General features: G+C 42.5%; 1 protein-coding gene across 1 annotated transcript in view; it reads left to right on the forward strand.

The window, feature by feature from the left end:
• The window catches only part of LOC139282367 (membrane-associated guanylate kinase, WW and PDZ domain-containing protein 3), a 113,317-nt gene that overhangs the window by 74,591 nt on the left and 25,046 nt on the right, over window positions 1-13,680 (forward strand). The window contains exons 2-3 of the mRNA XM_070902045.1: window positions 84-200; window positions 7,693-7,812. Coding sequence (XP_070758146.1) covers window positions 84-200; window positions 7,693-7,812 — 237 coding nt within the window. The remainder of the gene's footprint in view (window positions 1-83; window positions 201-7,692; window positions 7,813-13,680) is intronic.

A 13,680-nucleotide genomic window follows, 5' to 3' on the forward strand; every position in this document is an offset into this window, starting at 1 on the left:
ATTTCCTGTTAGACGTAAACCCTTCACAGAGAGCACCACTGTGTTTTTATTGACCCTTCGTGCCTCTGCCTCTGTTGTTGCAGGTAAAGTATTGAACACGGACCTGCGCCACTACCTCAGTCTGCAGTTTCAGAAGGGCTCGCTGGACCACAAGCTCCAACAGATCATACGAGACAACCTCTACCTACGCACCATCCCCTGTGAGTACGCCACACAGGACTGCATATGTAACGCTCATTCACCACACTCAAAGGCACCTACAAGCACAAAGCAAACCAGGAATGTACAGTATGACCTACTTTCAGTGCACATATGCTTTTATCTGAAGCATCATATGGGAACAATGAGGATGTTCTGTATGCGTCACACAGCTGACAATTGCAAAAATGTGTTTCCTTTCTATTAATCTACACTGCGTACATAAACACACGTCCTCTCACAGCTCTCTGTCACACACTCTACAAAACACACACATGCACACTTCAATGTCACCATAGCAACCTGACCAAGGACATCTCTTTAACCCCCATGTAACTTATTTACTTCTGTAGCATATCATCACAGTGATCAAAGTCACATTCTTTCCATAAATAAACCTGCGTTTTCCCTCTGCTGCTCCGCTTTCCCTTGCTGGCATCCGGCTCAGCGGGGCCGTCACCAACTATTATTCTGTGCTGAAATCAGTAATGGAGTGGTAAATAAAAAGGTCGGTGCTGCGGACTGCCAAGAACCACTGCAAAGAACAGCAGCTCTATGCGTTTTCAGAGTAATGGTAATTCATACCGAATGGAAATGTCCAGTGACTGCAATGTGTTTTTTTTTTGTTAATCAAATATAAATATTGCAAAACAGCTGTTGATATAATAGTCTGCAGAATTGCTGCATAAAACAGCACCCTTTAGTGGAAATATGTCATGATGTCATCAGTAACACTACCATACTTTGAGTGGATATGCAACGTACAATTAGTGTTTGCCCTGCAGACAACCTATCAAACCGTAACTGTATCATGTCACTTTCCAGGAGCTCAGAAACCCCCCCCACCCCCCCACATGTTTTAGCCTGACGCCTCTGTATTTCCTTTCTTTTCTTTTTGTGATTATTCTGATGGTTTTATAAGCTTGAGTATTGTAATCTTTTAATTGAAAGCATGAAAATGATTAAAATTAGAGTGACAAGGCTGTTAGTACAGTGAAGGTGCAAATTAATATCCTGATTAAGGTTTGTGTGGGTTGCAGAAATGCAGGTTATTTGCCACAATGGTGCCACAACAGCATCTGTTTGCTGCTACTGTAATTTACACTCTGAATTACCATCTATACACAAAGATGATTATCAACTGAAAAAGGCGAGGTCATCTCTATTTCATTTATTATCCGGGGCTGAATTTACGTGCCCTCTCTGATACATTCCCTCCAAAAGTGATGCTGCCTGATGTTTAAAGAGATGTTGCACTGTGTTTGTAAAGCTGTTGGAGGTGAAATTGCATCAACAGGAGACGTGACGATGACGCAGTATCTACAATTCTGAAACTGTGATGATGTTCACAAGGATAGTTTGGCCTGAATATTTACATCGTCCTGCTCAGAGAAGCGCCATAACTGAGTGTAGTCAAGGTTTTAGTCACATGCAGAGCGACTGCTCCTGAGGCGATGACAGACTCTTAGGCACAACGCTGTCACAAACAAGCAGCATCTCTGCTTTCTACCCCCCAAGGGCTGGAAGTTGCTCTGTCTTGTTCAGAGGGGACTTGAATGCACAAGTGTGACATTTTTTCAGGAAGTAAGCTGCCTACCTTTCATGTATATTTAATTTTTTTGTTTGTTTGGACTTTTGTTCTATTTGTTTTTTTCTGTCTTGGAGTGGGAGGAATATCTTTCTTACAGACCCCCCCAACTACCTCTTATTCTTTTTTTATTTTCCTTCTACTCTTCTCCTTTTTGTCTGTTTCATTGTCAGTGTCACTCATCCCTTCATTCTCTCACTCTCCTCCTTCCTTTCATATACCTGTCAGTCACGTTCGAAGCTTTGCTGTCTCCAGTTGAGTTCAACTTGAATTGTTAATGAATTTTTCTTTTCAATGCTCAGTTGCAGTTGGAGTATCTCAGTCAGTTGCAGCGGATGGACAGAAGATGATTATGGAGTTTTAGAAAACTCATTCCATCAGTGTTTTCTCTTCCAAGGACATCCTCACCTGCTCTTTCCTCCACACACACACGTCCGCTTGCACTGCTTTGTCTTCCCCACATTCACCTGTACACACACCCCGATCTTAACAGTTAACAGCCATTATGGCTTTCTATTTTTTCATGTACAATAGTGGCGGTCGTTGAGGTTTTATGGCCCCTAACCACCATTCATCATCAGCAGCCAGTGGGCTCGCTGCATGAGCCTGACTCTCTAATCCCCAGCTTGAAATACTGTCTTAATGAGCAAGAGACCAGGACTCGCACAGTGACGGCACCTCCATCATTCACTCGCTCGCTTTCAGTCTCCCATCCTTCACCCTCTCTGTTTCACTTTTGCTCTTTCTCTGTTTCAATTACTCTTGCCTTCCTATATTTTAAAACTTGGTTTACTCGGTTTACTCCTTTCTGTGTGCGGCTTTCTTCATATTTACAAGTTGATTTTGATTACACGTCAATTATAAAGACGCAAAGAAATCAGAAAAATTACAAACGCCAAATCAATGTTTTAATTAATTGTACTGACCTCTGTGATAAGCAGCAAACAAACAAAACAGATGTTTTTTCTTTAAATTGATTTAAATGTTTAAATGAAAAATCTAGTATTCACATCTCAATATCACGTTCATTAAGATATATATACATATATATATACATATATATGTATATATATGTATATATATAGATTCCACCTGATCCAGAGCCGTTGTTGGTCCCAGATTGAGCCCTGCCAGTAACACTATACACATATTTCCTCCAAAATATTTAGAATATTTCCACATGCAAAGTTTGAAGTCTGAACTTCAGCTGTATTTGGAAGCATCAATTCAGTGTGCTTCCTGTATAATTGTAAATAACTATCTATTTACATGCATCTCCTGGTCCATTTTGTATTATACTTGCTTCTGCAGACTTTAACCACAGTGGACTGCTGTGCAATGCAGCCACAAGACAAGGTGCTTGTTGAGTAATGGGCTGGTCTGTTTCTTTTCCTCAACTCCCAAACCTCACTCTCCTATCTCCTATCTCTACTATCTTACTGCAGTTATTTTGCTCTAGCAGCTTCACCCTCTAAACATGCTGCACATGCTTGACTCCTCATAGTTTTGGCACTGAAACTTAAGAAGTTATTTTCTTATTGTGGGAAATCAATACTCGGGTTAGAGGGATACAAGGCAGTTTGAGGGAGTAGTGGTACGCCACAAAATTACAAATTACAATACAGAACTGTTTCTTCAATGTGTTGAACATCACAAATTGATGATAAATAAGCAGATCTGAGGGTGGATTTATACCCAAAATGTGTGTGACAATCACACAGACAGCGAGAGGATTAGCAGAGGCAGTCACTGTGCCAATGGTCCACTTTACTAAACTACCAGCCTCACTGCTGTACTCTTATACAACTGCAGAGCCACAGCACTTTGGGGCCAAAGTATTTGTTTCTACTTTCTGGACAGTTATGAAACCTAAAACAGCAATGTTCAAGTTAAAAAGGAAAGAAAGAAAGAAAGAAAGATGAAATGGTCTATAAAGGAGGGATATGAGAGAATGTGAGGAGCAGAGAGACAAAGAGAGCATGGTCTTTACTATCTGTGTGTGGTAAATCCCTGAGTCTCCTTCACTGGGTCTTGGGACGGGCTACATCTCATTTGGACTCTTGTGAAAACGCTGGAGGAGGCTCTCAAGAGCTCTGGAGAGGACAAAAGAAGGAGGACGGAGAGCTCAGGGTCACACGCAGTCCCTCAACTCCCCGCTGAGATCAGAGATGGGCAGAAAGAGTTTGATCTCACACAAACTCTCATTCACACTCATGCACACGCACACGCACACGCTGCACTGGCGTAGGTATGCATGCACAGAAATGCAGGAACGATTTGGTGCACGTCATGCACAGATACAGCTGGACTCTGTGACCTTTCTGCCTGCTTAGTTGCAGCATATTTCTTCTTCTGCCTCTCCTCCTCAGTTTATTATCATATTTTAGGATAAAAGAATAATGTTAGAATGTTGATATATAAGTTTTGTATTTCTTTCTCTATTTCACAACATGACAACAGCACAGTAAGCTATATGACAAAACTTGCCTCAGTGCCTTAAAAGTGAACACACCCCTCAAAGACTTTGGCTTTGTAATGATCCTCTTTCCTCTCTCATTCCCTCTTTCTTCCCCGCCATTTCAACAGCAAAGCCCTAAGCCATCTTTTTTTTTTAAGTACCAACATAAAACTACGCACGAAATCACCATGTTAAATTTATGGCCTGCCATTTCTGACTGACTACCTCTGATGTTCCCCTTGTGACATCCTCTCAGTCCAGACGGTTTGAGAAATAGGTCTCAGCAGTGCACAGACGTGAGACCCTGCAAGACTAAAGTGACAATTTGTTTCAGTCCAGCATAGACGGACACACACGGACACATGTAAACACTGGGCTTTAACCACTGTGCATGGCCATGAAATTAAAGGAATAGTTTGACATTATGGGAAACACGCTTGTTTGCTTTCTTGCCAAGAGTTGAGCTGAGAGGATCGATGCCATTATTATGTCTGTCAGGTAAATAAAAAGCTACAGCCAGCAGTCGGTTAGCTTAGCTTAGCATAAAGGCTGGATTTGCCTAAGACTGAATCTACCTAACGGTACCTAAAGCTCACAAATGACCACGTTATATCTCATTTCTCATTTAATCTTTACTAAAACTGTAAAAAGTTTTGGTTTATACGGGGGTTATGTGCCCGACTATTTCTTGGCAAAGCACATGCTAAGTTACAACCAGCGGACTCTCTGAATTGTCCTTTTTATATTTGTTTACATAACAAGATACAGTATAAAATGTTAACTAGTGATCTTTAAAGGTGCTGAGAGGCAGATTTCATCCTGTTGCCAGTCTTTATGCTAAGCTAAGCTAATAGGCCGCTGGCTGTAGCTGCATATTTTCTGTTCAGACACAAGAGTGGTATTGATCCTGTGATCTAACAGCAACAAAGTGATTAAGCGAATTTCCCATAATGTCCAAATATTCTTAATACTGCAACATGCTCTCCTTTCCCAGCACCGTACCATCCAAATATATTCCCTCCTGTATTAAGTAACATTGTGTATAACTTTGTATTCTGACAGAAAATCTTTGTTTTCTTTGATAAAGCCTCTCTACATCCACGCTCCTCTCCTCTGGTTTAATTAACTGCAGTGTATCGACTGCACCTTTTTAAACTTACACTGAGCATTTTGTTTGAAAGACCAGCCTCCAAGAGTTTATTTGAAGAAATATCCGAAGTGTCAACGCCTCTATTGAAAAGGAAAGTACGACAGGATGTTACAAAGTTCTGCTCTAAAGGATTTGCCGCGTTCACTCGGATATACCCTCAAAGCTCAGAGAGCCCTCATTATATTGTCGCCGACTGATCCACAATAGGAGGTTTATGGTATATATCGGTGCGTCATCCGACATGATGGCTCTGGGAGATTTCTGGCAGGTAGATAACTGTGGCTCAAGTAATTGGACTACAAGGGACATTTTTGTGTGACCAAAGCCAGCGACGGCAGGAAGACAAGTTGGTAATGAGACGCAGCAGAGGCTGGCATTCTCGCACACGATGCAATGTCAACTGCTTTTGGTAACACGAGCTGTGGTATCAAGGCGCACTGTGGAAGGAAGCTTCTCTGTTGGTTCTTTTTCAAACTGTGCTTTTACTCCTCTGCTCGGGCGCAGAGAAGCTGTCACAGTCCAATTAAGCAAGAAAATATGAGTGGAAAAACAAAAGGGAATGGAAACATCAAGTTACTTAATAGGCCGTTGGGCCACTGCAATGTGCACAGCAACTTCACTGATAATTGCCGCAGTGTCAAGACATCTACTTATCTACTATAGTTCTACCAGAATATGCTATTTGTGGTTGTTTCAATGCAACATATGTATACTGTTATCGAACAGATCAGCAAATGGCCTTAATCTGTAATTAATACAAAACGCAGCTGCTCTTTGTACTACTTTGCTACTATGTGTCGTTGCCGTTGTACGCAGGGTCAGATTGCTTTAATGTGTGAAAGAGTGTTCAGTCATTAAACTCTGATCCTGATACATAGACTGCTCCTGACTCATCTCACAGCAAGACATTCCTGGCTTCAGTTGATGATCTTTTCTGTGTGGAGTTTGTATCCTCTCTCTGTTTGCATCTCCTCCTCGCGTCGCTGCAGGGCTCCTCGGTGCGCTCTGATTTCCTCCGACATTGAAGTCAGACTGATTTGAAATTTTTATGAATGTAAATGACCGTTCATGTTAGCCGCTGCGATTGACTGGTGGCCTGCTCCCGGATGTTTCTCAGCCTTCCTCCTACCCTCGCCCCACTCTCCTCCCCTCGACCCTGAAAAGGATTCTGATCTGAGGAATGAATCTCCTCCATAACCACGGGTGACAGTAAATTTAGGTGACAGAGATTGCCATGAAATGTAGCACTGATGATTGGTTCATGCTGTGTGCTTTGTTCAGCCTCCCATGCAATAAATAACTGCTGTCCTGCCTTCCGTTCAGCTGAGGTTATTTCTATGGAGTTTACAAGTTTGGTGACATGCCACCTAATTAGCCTTGAGTGCAATAGTGGCACAGTCCTATTTATTTATTCATGGAATATGGTTTACATAATCCTCATGCTAATGTAATCATTTGGTGTCCATTTGTGCCTTGTGGATATTCATCCTGGAAGGAAAAAAACTGTGTCTTCACCACAGGAGCAAAATCTGCACTCAGAATGGCCTCCTGTCATTTGCATTGAGGCGGCCCTCTGTGGGACTGAGTGAACCTAAACCACACCAGGAGGTTACACAACCCATTGCTTCCATCATATTTCATATCCCTGATTTGCTCAGCTATTTTCTTCATTTCAGCTGTAGCCAGTACATACATCAAGACGCTCCCAATAATAACTTGTTAGCAGAAGCTGCAGTTACTCATAGAGGATTAAATGAATTACGCCCCTAGTGCTCCACAGTCTTTCATCAATTATCCATCTTTCACAGGATGGCACCAAGGTCTTTTTGGGTTTTTGTTCCAAAATGAGATATCTACCCTTTTGAAAAATGTGCTGCAGTCTTTTACAGAGAGGGGTCACACAAAAAAACTGTTACGGACTGCATCCTCTGTATCTTATGAATCACGAATAAGGAAAGTCATTTGATCAGCCGCACTCATTATGAATAACATCTTGTTGCTACACTGGGAGACAGGATAAGAATGTGTTCGATAGAGAGCTGGAGCTGAATGGTTGTATTTTGCTTTTGTCGTGTGAAAGGTGTTTTCAGTGCATTTCAGTTGATGAATTCGGTTCAGAACCTGTGAGCTCAGAAAAATCCTCTCAAAAGCACTGCATGATGCAACATCATCAACCTCTCTCAAAAGTTATCTCCAACTGCAACATTTTCTACACTCCTGTCATATCTACACGTGTCTGCACACGTGTCTCTTATCTGAAACATGTTTATCCATTTTTCTATTTTTTTTTCTTTCCAGGCACTACACGGCTTCCTCGAGATGGGGAGGTGCCAGGAGTGGACTACAACTTTATCAGTGTTGGAGACTTCAGGATCCTGGAGGAGAGTGGACTTCTACTGGAGAGTGGGACCTATGATGGTAGGTATCACCACAGTGTTAGCAATATGAGAGTGTGTGTGTGTGTGGTTGCATGCATTTATGTACACGGTTCACACTGACAGCTCTTTAGAAGGGAGTGAGTGTAAGCTCGATATTCACAGTCATTATGACTTACAGCCTGCCTTAGTGAAATGTGACAAGCGGGACGAAATGTATTGATCAGTGAGACATGATTAAAGACTTGTTGGAAGTGACAGATTAGCAGCGATACTTGCAGCCCTTCAGATGAACTCCACTATTCAGTTTCTCCACATTGTGGGGGGGGAACTGTGTGGGGTGAAATATGCAGACTTTATATTTAAACAGAAATGGAAATACTGTAGAAATCAGGAAAAAAAAATTTGCCAGCAGGGATTCAAATAAACCCTACATTTACAAGAGTAAATGCTTTACGAACCAGCTTTTTAGAACTAGAAATGAATCTTGAATCAGCAGATGAGGACAGTTGTGGTATGCAGGTGCTGATTTCTCATTTAACAGTTAGTGGGCTAAACAAGTACAGGGCAATGGCCACCATTGTGGTTCTGTATTGCAAATGTAAAAGTGCTGTGAGCTACATCTACATACATGCAAAAGAGAGGAAGGGACAGACTCTACTTGTTGCCTTTATATTGTCTCTTGAAATCCTGTAAGGTATTAAATCATTAAATCATTATCAGTGTACTTATACACACAAACGTTTCAGGCTCTGCCTTCTAACATTTGTTAGTGCCCACCCTATGTGTGAAGTCACATGCACATATGTGTGTTTGTCTTTAAAATTACATGTATGCTCGTGCTTTTATGTAATTTATGTTTTTTTTATGTGCCCGTGGACATTTGTCAATATTTGTCAGTGCATAGGATGTTCTTCCCTCTGTGTGTTTTGTGCGTCCGTGCCAGCACGTCTTCGTATACAGTTGATCTTCACACAATAGAGTGTGAGCATGCAAGCAGCTGTAGCACCTGATGGTGACCTTATGTAAACCAGTCAACCTGCTGATCCCACCGGCTGGCTGCACAGTCACACATCAGGAGGTCCCGCTTGTGTTCTTGACTCTCAAGTCATGCTTTATTCATGGGATAAACCAGCCTCTTCCTTTTCCTCCCTCTCTCCTCTCACAGACACGACCAGTAAACTTTGGCTCATCAAAAGCATCCAAAACTTGAACTTGAACTTTCAGAGCTGTTTAAAGTACCCGTCCTCTCTACCCTCTTCACTCTTTAAAAACAGCTTTTATAAATGTTCATTTGACGGCACCTGGCTGCAGTAAAGATGTCAGTAGTGACTGATATTTAACAACAAGTAGACAAGCATGGACATGTTCTTTCCAGAAAGAAGTTTACACAACGAGGGATATTTCAGCTTGGCGAACAGCTGAATTGCCAAGTATTTACCATATCTAACACCTTATACTACAAAGGAGCATAAGCACTTGCCCTGCATTGAGAGGTCTTGGAAAGTCAGACGGTCGCAGTGTATTTGTGTCATGAAGGGATTGGAACGGAGGATTTCTCTCACATTGCGCAATGATTATGGCAATAACATGATAATCTTCCGGCTCTCTTTAAGCTCATTCTTTCTTCCTGCAAATCCAGGCTGCTGTGAAATGGGAGAGGATTTTTCTAAATGCTTGAGAGGCAACCTCTGGTCGCGTGAATCGACCTTCTCTGCACCATTCTCTCATTCCCATTCAGCTGCGTCTTGTGCTTCCTATATGATGGAGAATTAAAAGATAAAGTCAAATCCTCATCCAGAGAGAAAGTGCCTTAAGGCTTAAAGTTGCTTCCTCTGGGGTGCACAAGTGTGTTTCTGCGTCTGTGTATTTGTTGCGTTTGTGTGTATGCGCATGTACAGATGGTGAAGAGCATTTTCAAACGTACGATGGGCTTGTTTATTTTTATTTTGTTTTATTTCGTCATACAAATGAATCTCAGAATTAGTTTCAAAATAGTATCATGAATTAGTGTCAGGGACCATCACCAAAGAACAAGAACACAACATACATGACCAACACTGGGCTATTGATCAGCTGTTTAAGTAATGCTTTTGGAGAATGGTGTTTGAATGAGGATTTACTGTTGGACTGATGTACGTAAAGGGGGCAGTTATTCCAATGATTGATGGCACGGCATTAGATTTTGGGCAAGGTAATATAATTTGGCCATCACCTGCTGTTCTATTGAAATACATTTAACAATTTGGCTGCGTAAGAACTCGGGTTTAGTGGAATAAATGCTGTTATTGAAGAATGTGACTGTGCTCTACTGGTAATCATAAGAGTTTGCGATGCATGCTGTCTGTGTTCGCTCTTATTGGGCAGGTTCTTCCAACGGTCTCTGATCTCTGTGATAAGGCGTCAGTCTTCCTCCCCACCCCTCATCCTCATAGCATGGTGGCAGCACTGACATTAGACACACACACACACAGACACAGGTACACACACATACTGTATGAGCACACATCCATGCACACAGAACAAATCCCATCCCTCCTTGTGTCGGGGATAGATCATCTAAGAACTCGAGGATCAGGTTTCAGGAGCTGCCAAGTCGCCCACGATCTGTCCTTCATCTGTGAGCTGAAGCCAGCCGGGATTTACACCTTTTTATAGAGAGGTTGACTGTGGGCAGAGAGGGAGAGATGGAGAGCAAACTGAGGAAGAGCATATAATGGAGAGAGAGAGATGATACAGAGGTGTGCTGAGCTCCTTGGCTCCCAATGGAAACCCCATTTGCAGTGGAAGCAGGACGGCCTTGGCTGCGTGCAGATGTGTGGATTAGCTCCTCAAAAGTTGGAGGGTTTCAGTATGCTATCCCTCAGAGAGAACTGAACACTGATAGTGGCGGCCCCCCCCTCCTCCCCTCCTCTAAAACCCAGTCAGCACAAGCGCTGCATGGCTGCTGTGGCAGAGAGTGTTGATCTCTCTGCAGCACAGTGAACTCAAAGAGGAGCTGGACGTAATCGGATGGAGGAATGGGATTTACTCCATTTAGTTGTGCTTGAAGTGCCTTTTTTTTCTTTTGAAAAGAGGAAAATAAACAAGATCAGGTGTCCTCTTGTGTAGGTGAACTACCTTCAGTTTGTAAGTGTACAGTAAGTGAGATGTGCTCAAGGTACTGAGCTAATGGGATTCTTAGCTTATCATAATGGTCTCACTAATAGTCCCAAATGACTTGCCTGAATGCTCATTATGTTAATGGTTCATGTATAAGGGTTTTTTCTCTACCTAGACAATATTTCATGGGTCATTTAATGCATTTTACACATAATTTCAACTTAAACAACCTCTCCTCAGCTCTTTTATCCATCATTCTGCCATCCATGACCACCCTCCTCTCAAGAAAAAGGCTGATCAGAGGTCAGGACACAACGAGCATGCATACTAGCCAGGGTACGTTTCTGTGGGTTGGTAGGGTACATGCTGGCGGCTCCGTGTTGGTCCGGAGGGTCCCAGGCTGCCTGCCAAGCAGACACATCAGCCATCTGCGCCAGCCGCTGAGAGTCTTTCTGGGCTTTTGGTCCCTCCTCAGTCTCGGTGCCTCTGAGGTTCAGGTTGGGTCACTCTCTTGGAGCAGAACAGAGCAGCCGGACAAGAACTGAATGGTACAGTGCAGTGAAGTGCAACACTGGAGGGACAGCTGCCAGGAAAAAGAAATACTGCACACAGAGAGTGTTTTTTTCTCTCTAATCTGCTACCAAGGAAGGCAAAATTCTGCCAAATCGAGATCCACTTTAAATCTGTTGTTTTGGGATCCCCATTGTGATAACGAGTCCATTTTTTCTTTTTAAGATATTTTTTCTGGCATTTTTTGCCTTTTATTAGATAGTGACTCAGCCTTAGTAAATGGTACGTGCTCTCCCAGGTGAGCTACCAGGGCGCTCATAATCAAATTCTGTCAAGGAAGGAAAACGGACCTGGAGACTAAATTGGATGTGAATGGGAGTGCAGAATTCATGCATTAGTAGCAATGTGTGGTATACTAGGTGGATGGTTGTGTGGCTCTGTGACTGTGTAACTGTCTGTTCATGATCTCGGCCAGATGAAAGTGTGCTCATGACCTTGCATAGCTTATGTATAGTGCCCTTGACAACAGGAGTCTTTTCATTACCGGTAGCTGATTCCACCACCATGAAATTGCTTGCACGCACTTTGAAAGAGGAGGCTCACTCTTCCTGGCTCATCAACCCTGTGACACGATGATCACAAGTAACGTCGGACAAGCTCCCCTGCTCATCAGCTTATGAGGCTTCCCTCCATTTATAATGGCAAATGGTGCCACAAATCTTCACTGACGCACTGCTTTCACACACCTCTATATCTGCGACACACATTTATCAGGGGCCAAGAGACATGTTTGTAAGTAATTAATCACAGAGGTAGCGTCTGGCTGATGAATGTCAGCGTGTGGCAGGAGACAGGCGGGGATTAGCCAGCAGACCCAATCTCTCCTTGCTATCGTTGTGCCACCCCTGTTAATGAAGCCATCTTTCACAAATGCGGATGAGTGTCGCTTAGTAAACACAGAGTCGCGCGGCAAGGGGGGGAGGGGCAGGCTTTCATCCAGCCTCCTTCTCCTCCTCAACCTTCCCGCTGCTTTGAGATGAGCATGGCTGCATTAACCCAGTTTGCTGTGTATTATAGTTGGCACGCCTGAGGAGACGAGGCCGTGCGCGAGATGGGCTCACTTATCAAAAAAAAAAAAAAAAAAAGCTGTTGTGGTGTTAGTGTATCGTGCTGTAAAGCTGCTGGAATGACTGTGATGTGTTCCTCAGAGCCCTCTATTCGTCCTGGCATGCACGCTGTTGTCAGCTTCCTCTTTTTGTACCAAGCTATAAAAAGATCTGTACTTGATAAATACTGCTCCTACAGTACAGCATTTGTGATGTCTGCATGTTCACGCTTAAGTACATCAAAGGTTCATAATACGATGGTCCCATACGCAGCTGGGTCCAAATGAAAATAAGATCAAGTTTATGGAGGCTAATTAAATAGCTGAAAATCCCTATTTCCCAGCGGTATCTCTCCCTATCCTTTAATTAATCTAATTATAAATCATGATTTAGCTGAGTAGGCTCAATCTGATGAACACTTATTGTAAGAGCGGAGTAAATATTTGACCTTACAGATTGAATGCCAAAAAATTAATTTGATATTATTGTGTAAACACATCCGACGGAGCAGCATTTAGCAAACAAATAATCATAATAAATGATAGGCATATAAATTAGCATGCGCATTATTTATAATCCTAATGGAGGTTGAATAATTACTTATTCTACGTCTAAATTGAGTTCCACATACTGCTCACCAGCCATACATAGATGGATCACGCCATGAGCTAAATGAGCAAATAATTTAACAAAGTTTTGCACTCTATCCTCCCTCTTTACGGAGCGCTGCTATCCCACTGAATATTTATAATCCGTAACACAAGGTTTTTCTTCATTAGGGGAAAAAAAGCAAACTGAGAGATAGATAATTGCTGTATTCAATGATCAGTGTAATTAGTTGCAAGCAAATTCCAAGTGAAGTGATTTTAATGTTACATGAGTCATGACAGCCCTGTGGTGCAGTTATTGAGGGAAAACAAAGCAGGGGGTTCAGAGAAGAAAGTCATGCAGACGAAGCAGACCTCTTGTAAATAGTCAACTCTGAGTGCCGGTGTGTGACATTTAGAGATTTAATGTTTGATGTAAATCAGGTGAACTGGAGTGATGTTTGACACGGTGGATGATCTCTCTGACTGTGTCTCCTTCCTTCACATAACATACACACTACTCTTTCATGTTGGTCTGCGCTCCAGCTTCCTTTTCTGTGGCTCCCTATTGCTTTTTTTTACGAGTCAGTCTCTCTCATTCTCTGC

This window comes from Enoplosus armatus, chromosome 3, assembly GCF_043641665.1.
Source record: "Enoplosus armatus isolate fEnoArm2 chromosome 3, fEnoArm2.hap1, whole genome shotgun sequence".
NCBI lineage: Eukaryota > Metazoa > Chordata > Actinopteri > Centrarchiformes > Enoplosidae > Enoplosus > Enoplosus armatus.